This window comes from Chenopodium album, chromosome 2 (genome assembly GCF_948465745.1).
Source record: "Chenopodium album chromosome 2, dcCheAlbu1.1, whole genome shotgun sequence".
Classification (NCBI taxonomy): Eukaryota; Viridiplantae; Streptophyta; class Magnoliopsida; order Caryophyllales; family Amaranthaceae; genus Chenopodium; species Chenopodium album.
This window is the reverse complement of record NC_137835.1, coordinates 3,816,189-3,834,233: the sequence shown is the minus strand read 5'-3', so window position 1 is coordinate 3,834,233 and position 18,045 is coordinate 3,816,189. Positions and strand designations below refer to the sequence as shown.

The 18,045-nt window shown below is 34.6% G+C and overlaps 1 protein-coding gene across 2 annotated transcripts in view; it reads left to right on the top strand.

Moving 5' to 3' along the window:
* LOC145593370 (uncharacterized) overlaps positions 1 to 18,045 on the top strand; it is a 28,815-nt gene that overhangs the window by 4,510 nt on the left and 6,260 nt on the right. For both annotated transcript variants that reach the window (XM_081649713.1, XM_081649714.1), the window contains 22 exons: positions 423 to 567; positions 705 to 842; positions 1,540 to 1,621; positions 3,145 to 3,446; positions 3,547 to 3,660; positions 3,942 to 4,204; positions 4,369 to 4,593; positions 4,695 to 4,847; positions 6,228 to 6,365; positions 7,944 to 8,186; positions 8,872 to 8,999; positions 9,137 to 9,254; positions 9,495 to 9,656; positions 9,769 to 9,916; positions 10,046 to 10,146; positions 10,675 to 10,836; positions 12,378 to 12,425; positions 13,867 to 13,974; positions 14,899 to 14,973; positions 16,087 to 16,137; positions 17,135 to 17,278; positions 17,393 to 17,523. In XM_081649713.1, coding sequence (XP_081505839.1) covers positions 423 to 567; positions 705 to 842; positions 1,540 to 1,621; positions 3,145 to 3,446; positions 3,547 to 3,660; positions 3,942 to 4,204; positions 4,369 to 4,593; positions 4,695 to 4,847; positions 6,228 to 6,365; positions 7,944 to 8,186; positions 8,872 to 8,999; positions 9,137 to 9,254; positions 9,495 to 9,656; positions 9,769 to 9,916; positions 10,046 to 10,146; positions 10,675 to 10,836; positions 12,378 to 12,425; positions 13,867 to 13,974; positions 14,899 to 14,973; positions 16,087 to 16,137; positions 17,135 to 17,278; positions 17,393 to 17,523 — 3,179 coding nt within the window. The remainder of the gene's footprint in view (positions 1 to 422; positions 568 to 704; positions 843 to 1,539; positions 1,622 to 3,144; positions 3,447 to 3,546; positions 3,661 to 3,941; positions 4,205 to 4,368; positions 4,594 to 4,694; positions 4,848 to 6,227; positions 6,366 to 7,943; positions 8,187 to 8,871; positions 9,000 to 9,136; positions 9,255 to 9,494; positions 9,657 to 9,768; positions 9,917 to 10,045; positions 10,147 to 10,674; positions 10,837 to 12,377; positions 12,426 to 13,866; positions 13,975 to 14,898; positions 14,974 to 16,086; positions 16,138 to 17,134; positions 17,279 to 17,392; positions 17,524 to 18,045) is intronic.

Here is an 18,045-nt window from a genome sequence, read left to right as displayed (position 1 = left end):
TCAGCCAATATTTGAAACTATGAGCCACTCATGTGAAAGCAGATAAATTGTTCAACATTGTCATTAGTAACAGATGATAACAATAGTTGATTTTTTTTTATTGGTGTTTGTACTTCGCATGCAGCTCCAAAATTTTAATACCCTAAATATAATTTGAAATCCCTTTTGCAATAATTTCCCTTCATTTAGCATTGCTTATCTTAATCATTAATGATATCTGCAGAATTATATTACTTGAGGGCATGCTGACTTTGTCTATATCTCGTCTTTTGTACTTGGCTGATTATTGAGTTTTAGGCTGTAGTGGTTTAGTTTCTCCCTTCTTTTTCTGCTTGAGGGATACCCCTTGGTATTCATATGATATTCAGTTTTATAACATGTGAAGATGGATAGACTGTTACAGAATCATTTCTCTTTTACAGATTATGATGCTACTCCAATCATGTGTTTGCCATAAAAGTGTTATGGATCCCGAAGCATCTAATCAGCAAATTAATATGCTTGGTGGCAACTTTGACTGGCTAGCTATTTTATGGGAACGGGGACTTTTTCATGATAATCCGCATGGTATAGATGTATTACTTAACATCAATCGGCAGTTAAATTTATTTCACTTTGAAGTGTATCCTATGCCTGAGATTCTTGCCCTTTTCACATAATTCATCCTCCCTGTATAATTGACTGCCTTTTTTTTTGTGCTTCAGTTAGGTGCATGATTATGAAGTCTTTTTTGGATATTGAATGGAAGAATCAGGACAACTGCAGAGCTTTGTTTCCAGAGAAATTTGTGCTTGGTGCCTTTATGCAAGGGCTGAATGATCCAGTTCACCACAAAGATTTTGGTCTGTATATTTCAATTACCCTGCCTTATCCAGTCATACCTGTACTATTAAATCTGCAAAATATTTGAAGCATTTGTGTTCCTTTATTCTACTTTGGTGACTGAAAAACGATCTTTTATGATGTAGGGCACATTTGAGAGTCAATTTTTTATTTCTAGTTCACCTTTTTACCACCTTTAAAGTTTACTGCTTTTATATTGATTTCTCTTACCTCTTTCAAATATTGGTAGTCAGCCTTCGAGCGGTAATTAGGAAGTATATTCTCTTGTTGGTTGATCCATGTCCCTAAAACTAGGGATTTCAGGTTTTACCTCAAATAATTTCTCTTTTTGTTGATACTAGGAGACTGTAAAGGTCTGGGCATGCTAAAATCATATGCATCCATAACTGTCATTAGCTGTCTTCTCATAAAATATACTCTGTATATAGTTATAGGTTCAAAATTGAAATATTAGGTTGCAGAGTAAAAGACTTTCAGCAATTTTGAAATCATTGTCATTATGTGATGCCTTATTTTTTTATATTTGCCTGATAGTGGTGGTGCAGCCAACCTATCCTGAATATTTTAGAAAATTAACATTGTCAAGCTTTTATATACAGAATACATGTCAGAATTGTTGGTTCAACTCTTGCAAGAATTGTTTAGAAATGCTAATCCTCTTTATAAATGGTTTATAATTTTATATACTTTGTGTAGGTCTGAAAGGTTTCCACTCTTCCAAAACAATTGAAGGTGCCTCCAAGTTCTTGTACCAATACTGTAAATTTTTACATGGGAGGTACGTGTCAGTATATGTTATTATTTTGGTTAGAAATAAGCTGTGCACTTCTGTTTCCGTTCTTTCTTTATAAGTATTCTGGCGTAAGATGATATGTTTTGGTAACAATATAGGAGATGCTTCATAAATCTCTAACTCTTAAGATTTAACTTTATTCAGACGTTAGATTAATTTGTTTAAATCTTGTGTTTCTAGGGTAAATGTAGATCCCATTGTTTTGGATTATCTTCTTTAGCAGGCTGTTGATTTGCTACAGCCCATCTACAATGTTTAGGGGATAATTTAAGGATGTCATATCAGGACACCAAGGTATTGAGAAATTTTCCAAGAGTTTGGAGGGATGGAAGAGGCCTTGTAATTTATAATTTGAAGGGAGACTGGTCATGTTTGTTCAATCATTATCTTTCCAGTATTCCCTTGTACTTTGGTCCTGTAAGATTCCAATATCTATAGCTAAGAGGTCAAAAGTCATGAGACCTCCTTTGGCTGGTGAAAGGGAAAGTAGATTACCTAGAGTGTGAGAAATGTGTCTGTAACCTTTTGAAGATAGATTTCTGTTTTCTGTAAATCAGTATCAAGAACATTTCCATAATTAATCTAGCTTTTGCAATCTCCACAAAAACATGGATCTATATGGCATAAAGTGGTTAAGCAGATACGATCTTTACAGAAATAGAGTTGTGGATTTTACATAAGCCCGTGGAAGTTTACAAGGTTTGCTCACCACCCTTTTTCCTTTGGTCATGCTGTTTAATGTATTTTTTGCTTTTGGGAAGAATGCCAATCGCCAAGTGGGGTAGAGGAATGCTCATATCCATCCTTTTTTCCAAGTTATATTTATTATCTTTGGTCTATCAGCACTTTTTTCTTTAGCTTTGGGGTGGTTTGTCAGTGATTCTTTCATGGAACTTCTAATTCAAGATTGGTTCTTATGAGTTATGACTTGCTATTTTTTTAGGTTACATTTTGGAAAAGCTCAATACTAAAGAGTTCATGCTCAGAGGGTACCTCTAAACATTATACATGTATCTCACATATGCATTTTGTGATCTGCTAATGATGAGACTGCTACTCACCTTGTTTTGCATCATGAATAACCAGTGGGATAAGGTGGAATACCCTCATCAGCTTGCTTATATCTGTTGTAATACTTGAATAGAGATCCTTATGTTTGCTGCCTTAATCTTTGTGGCATTGTGCTGTTTTTGCTCACTGTAACTTGTTCTTTCTATTTAAATTTAGTGTAAAAAGGTTTGATTGGTCTTAAAAACATGTCACATCCATGTTCCAGTGCACATGAGCATATGGGGGTGGTGGGGACATATTTTTTTCATTTATGGATTGTCAGAATGTGATGCTTCTCAAATTAAAGGTATAATGATCAACTCATAGAGTGATAATCTTGATACATTAGCAAGATAATGTATTGGTATAAGTTCTGGTGCTTTATTGATGTTATATGACTTCTTTAAATGGTTTTTTTTTTTTTTTTTGAAGAAATGACTCCTTTAAGTGTCTAATAGGGAACAGATTTTATTTTTACGCGAGTTAGCATCTGTAGCAAGACAGCAGTCTCTTGGTCGAGCTGGTTTAATGAGCCTATCAGAATGCATCTTTTCTGCAAGCAAATCGTCAAAATATTTCTCAGCGGAGGGGCAAGTGGATACTGGTGCTGCCAGACAATGGATAAATGCCTTGCCTGATTTAAATGACATGGAGTCTTCAAGAACTCAACATTGTGCCGATAAAGCTGACTTAATTGACAGTCTGAGGTTTCTTGTTGAAAATAGTAAACAGCACTTCAATCCTAATTACCGTCTCAGAAGTATGCAATTTTTTGTTGCTGACCTATTAATATATTATTTCATGATGCTGTTAAATCTTTTCTGCTGTAATTGCCTTTGACCTAGAAGTTTTTATTCCAGTTTGCGAGAGAGTACTAGAAGCTGCTGTTTCAGTTGTTTGTCCTGACGAGCTTTCCCTTGAGACAATTTTGCACTTCATAGCAGCTTTACCACGTGAATTTACTGATACTGGGGGTATGAAACTACTTCTGATATGCTTTTTAATTTTTTATGAGTTGAAGCTTCAACCGTTTCCCTCCTTTTTCTTTTTGATTTGGTCAATGATTTGTTCTTTTGATTTTGTATTTTACGGCCCCGTTTCTTGGTTACACTTTTTAAATATGGATGTTTTAAATTAATAATAACACTCCGTGTTATTCCTTTTTAGACTATATATGGCCGGTCTTGTTGTATTCATTCACACTCTACTTTCCCCGCTGACTTACAACTTTATTCTTGATTGTTGCTTTTTGAAGGTTCTTTAAGGATCAAATTAAAGAAATGGTTTATAGGGAATCACAAGCTGAATAATGCTACAGATTGCTCTAGTGACAAAATGCAAATTGTGCGAAGTCTGTGGGACTTCTTGGAAAGATTTTCCTCTCATAAAAAAAATTCTGATGTCGAGTTTCATTATGATGATGAAGACTTGGTTGCATGGTTCACTGAAGCGGAAAGATGGGCTAGAGTTTTGTTTCTGTACGTGGAGGAAGAATACCAATTAGAACCTCTTTTTAGGGTATTATTATTATTATTATTATTTTTATTTGGTACAGTTTATTAATATTTTCTTTTCTTTATTTCAATCTTTTTTCAGCTTGAGTATGCTGATATTGGTGATTCTGCTCTAATTTGATCCAACTTTTCCTCCAATTTTCTGAATTTCTTAATTTAACGTGGCAGTTTATTGAAGAAAAGGGTGTCAGCACCAGTCAACAACACAGCTTGGGGGAGATGATACCTGTGAAGTATCTCATATTGCTCTTGAGCCTGGTTCATGAGCTAGAATTTATGCAGATAGGCTCTGATGAGTACACCAAAGCACAACTTAAATCCGAGCTGAATGGCACTGCTAATAAGAATTTTCTTATTGCTGATAAGTTTTCCAATGTTTTCCTTGTCATACTGGTAATAGATAATTTATTATTTGCTGGCTAAATGAGTTTATAGCTTTTGAGTTTATACTTTATAAGTAATACTAATATTGGATGACTCTGTCTGGTTTGCAGAAGGACTTGATTTCATTTGCTGAATCGTCTTCTTCAATATTCTGGTCTCATGTTGTGGTGGATGGTAGATTACCTGGTTCCGTAACTGGAAAGCTAGGAGGCCCTAGTCGGAGGCGACTATCTTCTCCTATCACAACTGCTGTCTTGCTAGCTGTATTTTTCCTTTGTTTCTGTTTTCTTTTAGCTTATAAATTCGTATGCTATTTCTGCCCATGCTGGGAACAACGTAGTATGTTTAGTAGAATGTTAACCTTTTATTGACTGGATTTTGGTAATTAGACCCTTATCTGGCTAGTATCTTTGATTATGTGTGCCTGTCTGTATTACTGTTTACCTTTAACACAGCATTATGATTACTCTTTATGCAACCAAAAGTTACAATGTAGTATGTTTAGTAGAATGTTAACCTTTTATTGACTGGATTTTGGTAATTAGACCCTTTTCTGGCAAGTATCTTTGATTATGTGTGCCTGTCTGTATTACTGTTTACCTTTAACACAGCATTATGATTACTCTTCATGCAACCAAAAGTTTCTGCTTTGATTAATGCAATATACTTTTTTTTTTTTTAAAAAAAAGGAAAGGAAATGTGATTGTTGTGAAGTTTCAAAGTCACATAAATATAATTGATGGTTCTTTTTGCACCTTGGGGGGGGGGGGGGGGATCAACTTTCAAAGTCACATAAATATAATTGAGGGTTCTTTTTGCACCTTGGGGGGGGGGGGGGGGGGGATCAAGATTGACTGATTGAAGTGCTGAAAATAAAAATGGACGGATTTTACTTTGATTGATATTAGTCTTGGTCATTTTGTTATAGAGGATAAATGTAATTAAGTTTTAGTCTTCTGAAAGGTAGAGCTAGATAGGGAGCTTTTTTGGAAAGTAAACTATGACTTTGTATCTTGAATTCTTGATTAAAGAAAGGACGTAGGGTTGCTATTGTATACTCCTTCATTTGGAGCCATTTTTTATTTTCACAGACCCATTACTGATTTGAAGGTATCAATTTGACTTACTAAAGTCAAAGAAAGTGATGATGATTTAAGAAGAAGCACTGAGTATACTAAGCGCCATAACTATTGTTTGAGAAATATTCTTTTTGAGGAGAAAATTTTCAGATTCTTTTATTTGATAACCCTTTTTGTTTTTGTTTTCTTATTGTATGAGGTCAAGCCATCAAGATTTGTTAAGTAGTGCTCTCACAGGGTTTACATATTGGACCTTCGATTATAAATGATGTAAAAACTCCATACTTGTCTAGGAGTAGGATCTTGTTGGCTGTTTGTTTATATTATGCTTGTAGAATTTTTGAGTTGTAATCTCAATTTGATGCCCGTTTGGTTATTGCAAATCTTGTCTGTAATTTGGTCATAAATGCAGCAGTGTAATGTTATTCTCTGTTCTAAGTATATGGTGATTATGTGTTCACTCTAGTTTAGTAGTTGTTTCCATTGCTTTACTCATTTCAAGCTATAAGACTTGGATTTTGGTAAATGCTCAGCATCTGATTCTTTATCCTGATGTGTTGACAGATTGTGTCAGTGAGAACTGTTGTAACTGTCTCATCATGGTGTGCACATATCAAAGATGATGCTGGACTAAATCTCGCTTTCTCTTTCGTGTGGAAATTCTTGCACTTGGTGGTTTCCTCAGCTTTCGGTGATTGTGAGGTATGATAAAAATTCTGAACGTGATTTAATTAATACTTTGTATTCAATTGTGACATCCAAAAGTTGGAAGTATCTCCAGCTGCCGTTCCTAAGTTTCTATAACATTTAAGCTGATCAATAAATCCATTTACAATCTTTCTCAATGATGCATGTTCTGTTTTCCTTTCTGTGACTAAAATCTGAAACAGCATCCCCTTAACTTACTATTCCCGGAGTCACTGATTTCCACCTAGAAATCTTTCACATGAAAAGTTTAGTCACAAATTTCCTAGGTGGATATATATAGTGGGATGGATTACCAGAGTCCTATATGATGGGTACCCCTGTGCATTCGCTCTCTTTCTGTCTCTCCTTTCTTCCATGTTCCACCATCCTGTTTCATGTTTTCACTCTCAACGTATCATTCTGTCTTTCACCCTCACGGTCTCAATCTGTCCCATTTTAAACACTGGTTGTAAGGGTAGTTAGCCTCCCTGACGGGTATTAAAACTGCTAGTGGGCTAGTGACCCTGCTTGAGGCCATTGAGGGATCAATTCCTCATAAAGTCTCAAGCCATTGACTTATTAGATATAAATCTGATTGATAATCAACATAATTGTAAATTAGTAAATAGATAAAATTAAGCTGTAAGCAACATAGAGGATAACAAATGTAAGATGTTGATTGACTCAGAGATATTATTTTGGAGCTCTGAAATGGATATGCGAGATAGAGAAGGAAGAATGCAACAGGGAGAGAGAACTAGGCTGACGATCATTTGAATGTCTTCCGCAATCAGGGCATGTAGGAAGCTTTGCAGGAAAACAATGTGGATGAAATAGGGCTACTGCCAATGCTCTCTGTTTCTCTGAAAACCAATGCTACAACTAACTGGGAGTTATTGAGGTGGAGGAAGCGGAGATGTAGATAAGGCAATAGCTGCGTGGTCGTAAACAGTGTTTGAAAAAGTACGCCTAAGGCGCGTCTAGGCGCAAGGCGTTAGAGGTCATGCGCTTTTTATGGTCTAGGCGAGGCGACTTCAATGAGGCGCAGCTAAGGCGCACCAAGGCGCAGCTTGAGGCGCAACAAGGCGCAGCCTGAGGCGCAACAAGAGCTTTTTTCAGAATTTTTTTTATTTCTTATTATATGCGCCTCACTTCAATGAGGCGCACCAAGGCGCTCTGAGGCGCGCCTTAGGCGCAAGATACTCCAAAACACCTTGGTGCGCCTTGAGCCTTTTTATACATTGGTCGTAAATTGTAGAAACCCTAACTTAACAAAGTCTTGATAATTAAGGGGGGCCTTGTTCTTGTGTCATGGGGGGAGCTGGGTGTTTCATGAGCAGATGCCATTTTGGTTTAGTTTAAGTAATAAATAATGTCAGGGCATACACCTGACTTCTTCTGTGGGATAGCTTATTTTACTTGAAACAATTGATTATACCCCTTTGACATCATAGAAGCATTCAGATAGATCTATTCAATAAGGTATATAATTGGGGGGCTCTCAGCAGAAATCGTCCTAATAAATGTTGCATGTTCCATCATATATACTTTTTCCTTGTGATTCTACTCACTACCTTTAATGTCTTCAAGCAGACTAGTGCAGAGATTAATTTGGCTGCATATGAAGCTCTGAGTTTTGCCCTAAAAGCTTCTGCTCCAGTGATTTCTTCTTCAACTGTCTATAATATTCAAGACATGAATAGCACCTTAGATCCAGTGGCAAAGAATAGGCCACTTCTTGATTCCCTGGTTCTGACATTTCTCAATCACATAAATGGTTTACTTGCTATTCAGCAATTAGCCCGAACGAGGAGGGCTATATTAATGAACTGGAAGGTATTCCCCTTTTGTACGCTGTACTTTCCTTTCCAGTTTATGTAGTTCTGTGACTGCTGTATGTAAATGTATTGTCACGAGCTAATGTTTGAAAATCTTTTAGTTGTAGCGATAAATTGCAATATTTGCTGTCAAGAAGTCAAACCATTGTTGAATAAAAAGGATAAAGTTCCTAACCATGTGTTAATTAATTTTTTTGAAAGTTCAACTATGTTTTTTTCCCTAGAGTAGCTAAACTGAATTAGTTTAGAGTAGGATATTTTTTTTTTCCTACGTAGGGCCATGTACATAAACTTTGTACTTCAGGCAACTTCAGCAAGTAAAGACAGTCGCTACCTGTCATCTTGAGGCTTCTTTTATGTAAAGGTGATTGTGTCTATAAATTTTTGTGTCTAGATTGGTAAGGCTTGTATGCCCTTGTTCTTTTATTTCTACCGTGTAGTGTAGCATAGGCTTTGGCTAGAATATGGTTGGTGACACTTTATGCATTAGCATTCCAGGCTCATGTCAAGTCAAAGGGCCTTCTTTCACTTTAATGCAGCTTTTGTAATGGTTTTCTTATCAGTATTTGTTACCAATCTGTGTTGTTTGCATCAGCTCATGATATATTTCTTGATGATTGAGAGATACTATTTTGCAAAATTAATCCTTTTTTTTTCCTCTCTCTTTTTCCCATATGTTTTAGTGGCTGTGCCTAGAAGCTCTATTATCAATTCCATATCATGCTTTTCAAAATGGAGTCCAGTTTGGACATGATAATACTTTCTTTTCAAATGACGCTGTCAGCTTTATCTTTGCTGACCTTGTTGAGAGGTAAGTAATTATTTTCCATGCTGTTTACAAATTACTAGTGAGGCAGAGATGCAAATCCATACCAGCTTTTGTTCTTTTAACATTTTGTATGTGATGTGATTTTTGGCTTATCAACTTCAACTCAAATGAATTCGCAGCCTAGAGACTGCTGGAGAAGATTCTGTTTTGTCCATGCTGAGATCAGTCAGAATGGTTTTGGATCTATTAACTTCGAGTAGTTCATTTGTCTCTGGCTGTAGTGGGGTTGATGCACAGGTATGGGTGTCATTTATATATTCTTTGTGCCAAATTTTAAGTCGAGGTTCCTTGTATATATTTTTGTTGGACTTGTGGAAAAGAGACTGATGTGGATGTAAATAGGTGTTTTACCTTTCAAATACTTTAGGTGTCATGTCTTCAGTCTTGTGTATGTGATTGCGGTATATTGGGTTGTGAAATATGATAACACAATTTCCAGGAGTAAATGACATACTATCCTGGTCGTTTGGTCTCCAGATGATATGGCAATTGGTTAGGTCCTCATGGATACTGCACACTAGCTGTAATAAGCGAAGGGTTGCACCAATTGCAGCACTTCTCTCTGCTGTTCTGCATGAATCTGTTTTCAGATTAGAGGAAATGCATGTGACTGATATAGGACCTGGCCCTTTGAAGTGGGTATGTTTTACTTTCTCTCACCTTGGCCAGTAACAGTTCAAATTTTTGCATCTGTTGTATGCAATGAAACAGCGGACTTGTATTCATGATGTATTTGACCCCTTTCTTGTAGTTTTGTGAAAAGGTTTTTGAAGAAGGCATAAAAAGTCCTCGTACCATTCGCCTTGCAGCTCTTCACTTGACTGGGTTATGGCTCTTAAATCCTGTGGTCATAAAGTATTACATGAAAGAGCTAAAGCTTTTGACTCTATATGGATCTAGTGAGTTGGGTGCTATTGTATTCACCTTATTGCATCGTTCCTTATCCTCATGATGTTATATAAAAAATAAATAAATAAACCTTTGAAACTTTCTAATGGGATTTTTTTTTTTTTTTTTTTTTTGTCTAGTTGCTTTTGATGAAGATTTTGAAGGGGAACTAACAGAGAATGGTGATGCAAGAACTGAAGTGTCATTGTTGGCAAAAATTCCAGATAGTGAGATTGCAGAGGTATGTTAACCTTTTTTATTCCCAGTATCTCAGGCTATGTTTAGCTAACTTTTTTCTGCAGATGTGATTTCATCTGAATTTATACTACCTTCGTTTCTTATTAGTTGCAAAAAAGGGGTATTATTTGTGAGAAAAAAAAAAAAAATCCTTTTTTGCATCAAATAAGAAACGAAGGTAGTACATAATTGTTTTTGAACTTAATTTTTTTAATCTTATCTGTTTCTATGCTCTCTGATTTGATCTAGTCTGGCCTGATGTGATCTTATCTGAACTTACAAAAAGTAATAAAAAAATATATTACTCCCTCTATTCTTAAATTACTGTCTTCTTAGGCTTTGACATGCATATCACGAGTATATAATAGGGGATTGCTTGTTTTTAGAGAAAAGTGCAAATGAATTAAAAATTTGATTGAGGGAGGCAAAAATTCAGTGTGGCCTAAAAATTGTTTTAAAAAAAAAAAAAAAACATATAATCTCATTTTATGGCATCTGTAAATGTAATATTGACGACTGACTTTGTGCCCAGGCTTATATTAATACAGAGCTGTATGCTCGAGTTTCTGTTGCTGTGCTCTTTTACAAGCTGGCAGAGGTAGCTAAGATGGCTGGGTCTGGAAGAGAAACTGAAAAGTGCTGTTCTGCCTTTGAGTCTGGAAAAATGTTTTTGTTGGAGCTTCTTGACTCTGCGGTAATGTTTCTTTGTTAGTGCAATATTGATTATTTTATTTATTTATTTATTTATATAGGTATATCCTAGATTCTTGATATTGAAATATTATTTTTGTCATTTATTGTAATGTTTAGCAAGTTATGCTGGGCCATAGCATTGGATATTGGAAAATTCACTTGATGTCGTCCATTTTTACAAGCATAGCTGTGGATAACAAGTTCTACTTTCAAATTTACATTTCCTATATAATTTATATTGTGATGTAGAATCCAAATGCTTAACCTGTGTTTTGGATGCCTGGAATGTGAGTTTTCAAAGTAGCTTTTCTAGGGCCGAAGCCAATATCATATTTTCTGTACAGTTGTATTTATATTATAGTATGGTTATCTTATCTTTTGCTAATTTGATCTATCTGATCAGCAGCTCAAAGGATTGTTCTCCATTTTAGCCTTAGGTTTTATACAGAGAATTACAGTGGATGAGTTTTCATACTTTATCTAATTGAGATTGAAACTGCCACATTATAGTAGTATTCTAATTGTGAATCAATCAAATTTTGAAGAAAGATTCATTTCTAGAATAGTAATAAAATATCCTTCTATAGTCAGGGTCTTTGATGCTGAAAAAGATATGAGGCTGATTGGTTGGTTCATTGTTTCATATGTGAGAAAGCATAAAGAATCAAGAAAGGGAAACTAATTAGTAAGGGTTCGTTTGGCATTGTTGCAGTTTTCTGTTTTTTGGTTTTTTGTTTTTTAAAAGTATGTAATATATGTCCCATAATGAATCAAAAATAATTTAAACTTATTAAAAACATGATAATTTTGAAAAATGACAACAGAAAAGTAGAAACACCTTTTTCTTGTTTTCTGTTTTTGGTTTTTGGTTTTCAAAAAAACTGAAAACTGAAAACAAAAAATGATGCCAAACAAACCCTAATTATTTTGTTTGGTTTAAATAGAATTGTTATCAGATCAGATATTAACCTTCCATGATCAGGGTCTTTGATGGTGGTGGTTTTGACCTTCGAGGTGAATAGGCAGGTGAGTGGTGCTATTAAATTCATTGGTAGATTTCTTGGTGGTTCACCTCAACCATTTGTAGGAGAATTTAAATCCTGGTGGTAAGGTTGGGAAACAACTTTAGGGTAAATGCATCTACAAAACTCAGTGCATCAACTCTGTTATTTGTGCATCCCAGCTTTAAGTCTTGATTCACAGGGTTAAAGTAATATAGATCAGCTGCACCTCAAAGCGCCTTTTTATGTAAATTTTTGAGTTAAGCTTTTCTTAGTTCCTACTTCCTAGTTTTCCTTGACTTTAATTTGGGGTCAGATATGAAACTATTTTGGGATTCCCTCTAAGGGGTATATAAGTATGTTTATCATTGTTGTGTGCTGTATATACTATTCATCGCAGTTTCTTTCCTTCTCGGATATTAATGATCTTTCCTTGCATGCGCTCTTGATCTCTCTGTCATTTTTATTGTTGCACAAATGAATTTTTTCTTCATAATCATGTATGTGAACTTTTTTATTTGATCATCATTTATTTTTGTAGGTTAATGACAAGGATCTTGCAAAAGAACTATATAAGAAGCATAGTGCGGTGAGTAGTACACCTCTCCAGGTTAAACTGGATTACGTGTTTGAATAATTTCAGTACAAAGTAATATGCCAGAGGTAGGATTTGGACATGAAATTGATAGTTAGATGGAGAACTGCAGAAGTTGGTTGCATTCTTGTGTGGAACTTGTTGCTAAGAATTTTGGAAATTTAAAATTGCATGTGAATTCGTAATGAGTAAACAAGTGCAAGAAAGATTTCACGAGGAAAAATCTTGGGCCCTACAGGAAGATTGCCCTGACTCAAACCTTTTCATTCAAGGGAAACAACAATGTTACAATTCTATTGCTAACTAGGGCCACTCTGAGTTCCTCTTAGAACTCAGTTCCCCAAAGCAGCCTCTTTAACTGTTGTACTTGTTTTACTTGAAATCTTCTCTGTTTGTTCTAGGCTTCACTAAAAGCCTATGCATACACAAAAGAACTTGCTTAAGTTATAGCCCTAAATCCTAAAGATTGCTGCTCAATAACACAAACTCTAGTACGTTGAAACAAAAGAGTTTTAAAATTCAGTTTATTAATATCATCGGAAGTGTAGAAATAAAATGTTTAATGGAATGTAAAGTTAATGCATTCAATTATATATATTCAAAGAGGGACACGTGATTGTGGGAAAAGTTAGTGGGCCATGGTGGGTATGGTAAATATAAGTTAACAATGGTGGTCCCTTCCACTTCTGAAGTGTGTCAACTATTTTGAAACAGCCTAAAGAGGGAATTGTGTCAATTATTCCAAAACGGAAGAGTAATGCAACATAAATTCTAGGGATGAACCCCATAACTGTAAGCAGTTAGAGAGATCTTGGGAAATAGGTTAAAGAACAATCATCACATCAGTGTTAGAATGGTTTTTATTACTGATTGTTAGAATGATTGTTTTAGAACAATCATCACATAAATTCTAAAATTAACTCATGACGATGGAAATTTTTATTAAACGTGCTATATTAATGTTAGAATGATTGTTTTTATAAATTGAAAAGACGATATTAAAATAAAATTGAAATTCTAAAAGATATATTAAATTTCTAAATTATAAATTTTGAGTTTCAAACTTAATGTTTAATTTTAAAAGGTTTTATCCTGGAATATCTGCTCATGTTAAAACCTAATCTCGTAATTGAGATTTAGTAGGAATGTAGATGATGTTAAAACTTACATAAAATCCACTTATGAATCCTAGAAATAAATTTTTATCAACAGTCCTCATGCTCCGTGATTGCCTTTGCACCAACTCAGGAACTGTAGATTTGATTGTTCTTACTAAGGAACCTTGTGATGCATGATGACTTGCTATTGACTTTCGTATCTTCTTATTTTTCTCTTAATTGTAACTCATTTTGCATTGAAGTTCAATAACAATAAATTAGGTTAGTCCATGTTGCTTTCCTCCATTAGCTGATGTGTCTCTCTTTGTGTTGAACAGACTCATCGTCGAAAAGTCCGGGCTTGGCAAATGTTATGTATTCTATCAAGATTTATTGATCAGGATATTGTTCTGCAAGTTATACAGAGCTTGTCCATATCATTGTATGTAAGTAACTTTGCTAGATGAAATGCTACACTATGTACACTCTGGAAATCAGTCTACCATTAATGAGATAAAAGCAGCTGACTTTTTTCGTTCTATGGTATGGATATGATGCAGAGCTCAACCTAAGAACCCTAAATGCGTCTTTGTAGAGGAATAAACCTGATAGGACTATTCTGGTAATCATAGGAAGTAGGTTTTGAAGTAGGTTTGTATTTTTTATTGAATTGGAGAGAATAAGGGCTTCAGGAAGGAAAGGATGTGCTCTCTTCAACTTTTTTTGACTCATCTGCAATTTATTTTTAAGAACTTATCTGCACTATATTTGTATGAACTTATCTGAGAAAAAGGCGTCAGACAAGTCAAGGAGTAAAGATTATCTCCTTGGTTTTGAAAATCCCAAATGCAATATAGAATGTGAGCTAAAGCACACACCTTATTAGAATGCCCACGAAATATAATGTGTTGGCCTAGAAAAAACCCTCATCGACCCCAGCTGCATTTCATTCACCTCTTGGACCATCTGGAATACATAAATTAAATTTCTGTATGTTTGACAATGGTTTTGCCTTTTGCTGGCCATGCACAAATTTCTGGAGAACTTTCATCTATACAGAAACTTAACCTCCAAAATATTATCCACTAGAATTTAAGCTTTTAATTTTTCATTTTTACTTGCTGATTGAAGATGTAAATCAGACAGAAGTATATAGATTATTCTTGTATCCAAGATTGATATGCCTACGCCTGTAAGAGCACATTATGCATTTGTAGGTCTTTCTGCTTAATCTATAAATACTGCTGTCTGCCCTTTCATCTCTGTTTCCTTTTTTTTTTTCCAAAAAAAGGGAGGGGGACAGGGGTAGTGGAGTTGGAAACTGACTATTAAATCTTGGAAGTGCTTATGATAGTCACATTTTGTTGCAGAGAAACAACTTGCCTGCAGTTCGGCAGTACTTGGAAACTTTTGCAATACATGTTTACCTTACTTTTCCATTCTTGGTATGTTATATCTATTTGATTATTTTATTTTGTCTACATTTTTGTTGATTTAGTTTACATCGTTTTAGTTGATAATAAATCCATAGGATAAGGAAGAATAGATGTATTTATTGTGGATGTTTGAATTTAAATAGAACTTCCTTTGTTCCATTCAATCGCAACATATTCTCTTTGGGAAGTTGCATATTAATTGCAACATTATTTAGCCAAAATTATCTCCATTCCCCTCTTCACTTGGGTACAACTTTATATCTCTATGACTCTATCTATCTCCTCTCCTAAATACTGTGCATCACCTAGCGTCATGATTAAATAAAATAACAAAGTCGTATTTAGTATTTAGAAGTACAACACTAATACTTCATCCATTTTTTTTAGTTGCATCACTTTGCAAATTGCAGACTCCTAGGCAATTTTTGTAGATGATAGAGATAGAGAGAATATAAAAAATGGATCCATGTGAAAGGAGAGAGATAGAGAGGGTTAATTAACTAAAAAGGAAAGTGATGCAAGTCATGCAACTAATTTGAAACTTCCGTTTTAGGAAAGTGATGTAATTAAAAAGAAACGGAGGAAGTATGAATTTTGAAAGATAAACCAAAATTCAATTATGGGAGTGATCAAAATATGCTATAAACATTTTGTAATAAATGTAAATACTACCTCCGTTACAGGTTATGTGCAACGATTAGATATTTTCCCTCTCTGCTTTATGTCAAATTGTTGCACTAACATGTAACGGAGGTAGTAGACAACGTTGGTTTCAAGGGCAAATTTAATTTGTTGTCTAAAATTTGTTGGCAGTTGGAGCAAAATCTACTTATGAGATTACTTTCTCTATGGGAAAAATAACATTTCACAGAGTGTTATCTTCTATAATGCGATGAATCATGGATTTGACAGTTTAATGTGTGATTACAGCTTATTGTACAATAATTGTGTTTGGTGTGTATAGTTGTATTTTTTTTTTTTTTAATAGTTGTATTTAAAATCTTCTATAGGAGGACCTCTGCTCGTCCACTACTTTATCTGGGAATATTGTTGTAATATTCTTTGTCATTGATAGAGTAAAAGAATATCGTTCTCTGAACTGTTTTATTACTTACATCACAGGTACGGCAGCATTTAGCTCCTATATTAAGTGATTACAATATGAAGACTCAGGTTTGTATCTTTTTTTCTCTTTCATTCTTTTCCAGTGAGAGATTCATTCGTTTTAAGCTTACAACATGACTAATAATGACTGATTGTATAATTCTGTATGTTGTTGATATATACTGGCTATAATGTTTTTTCTTGCAGATCAATTTTTTTTGTCTAATAATCATTTAATTTTTTTTTAAAGGCTTTTTAATTGTTAAACAAATTTGTTATGAAGAAAATTTGTGGAACATTACAAATTTAACGTTTTAACAGTCACATGAATGGTCTCATATCTTATTTGTTTTTGTTGTTTTTGATAAGTAAATGTAAACAGTGTCAACACTTACCCATGATTCCATTTAGCTAGTAATTCCATTTAGCTAGTAATTGAGGACATGTAAAAGTGTGCATTTTGTTAAAAGAAGTTAAATAAATAAGGGGGGGGGGGGGGGGGGGGGGAGGACTTTATTCTTTATTTGTACGGCTGCTTCACAACCGATTGGACTGATTAAAGTCGGAGGGCATAGTTGACGACTTGATGATCAGATGTCTTAGAAAGATCATTATAGTTCTGTTTTGTACTGGATGCAGTGATCAGATGTCTTAGAAAGATCATTATAGTTCTGTTTTGTACTGGATGCAGTGCACTGCATGTATGGTGTGATTGCTTTTGGTTAGCGATTTGCAATATTTGATAATGTGTTGTATCTATAAATTCATTCCCGGGATTGCTATGGCTATTTGAGGGCAGGTAATGTTTGACCTTAGCCCTCCTTTTGTGTATGGTTCTTGTTGTCTTCATATTATTGCGAGTGAATGCATCATATTGTGTATGGGGCTACGCTCTTACTGTTTTTTCTCCTAAGCATCTTATCCTGTTGTGATTTCTAACTGTTTATCCATTCTTTCACTATTCTCCTTTTTCTGCGAAAAGTGATTGGGTTAAATTATTATTTTTTTAATATTGAATAACAGTTGATTCTTGATATAGGCAACTAAACTTTAAAATTGGATGCAGGCACTGTCCTCATATGTATATATAGCAGCTAATGTCATGATCCATGCAAAGGCAGAAGCTCAATCTAAGCATTTGGATGAATTGCTTCCACCTTTAATTCCATTGTTGACTTCCCACCACCACACATTACGTGGTTTTACTCAGGTTTTTCTGTGCTGCACTTGTCTTACCTTCTTTCCTTTCTGGTAAATGTTTGTTGTGAACAGTAAAGTTCTTAAAAATCTGAGTCATTTTATACATAAAACATTAAATTTTCAGTTGCTGGTATATCAAATTTTCTGTAAGCTACTGCCGGAAATAGATTCTAGCTGGTCTGGATCAATTATTTTGGAGAAAAGGTGCTTCAGAAGTTTGAAGTCATACTTGGAATTAAATCCTGACTGTGCGAGGTACTACTATCTCTAGTTTTTCAGTTTTTGGTCTTAAAATGTTCGTCTTTGTGTCACCATAAGGAAAATAAAAAAGATGATTATTTTTGCATAATGAGCATTTTTCATCATAAATTGACGAGGTTGAAGAATATTCCAACATTGTTCCACATCCTTGTTTCTAGTTTATGTATTGGCTGGTATAAACTGCAACTTCATGCTGCTTATTTTTGCTCTTCTTCCCAAAACCCGTATTGATCTGAATGACAATAATTGTAGCTTGTAAATTTTTCCCTTTGTGGTCCTTGTATCCCTGGTTTGTTATTTGACTATCTAGCTGAAGGCTTATCATTCACTGCGTTCTTTATTCTACAAGATCAATGAAATTTTGTATCTTCACAGCTACTTTGAGGTTGAATGTTGAAGGAACTTCTTTTTTTTTTTTTTTTTTTTTTTATTTTTTATTTTATTTATTTATTTTTTTTTATTTTTAATTTGTCATCTTTTCTTGATCAATTGCACATTGTGTAGAGGCTTGTTATA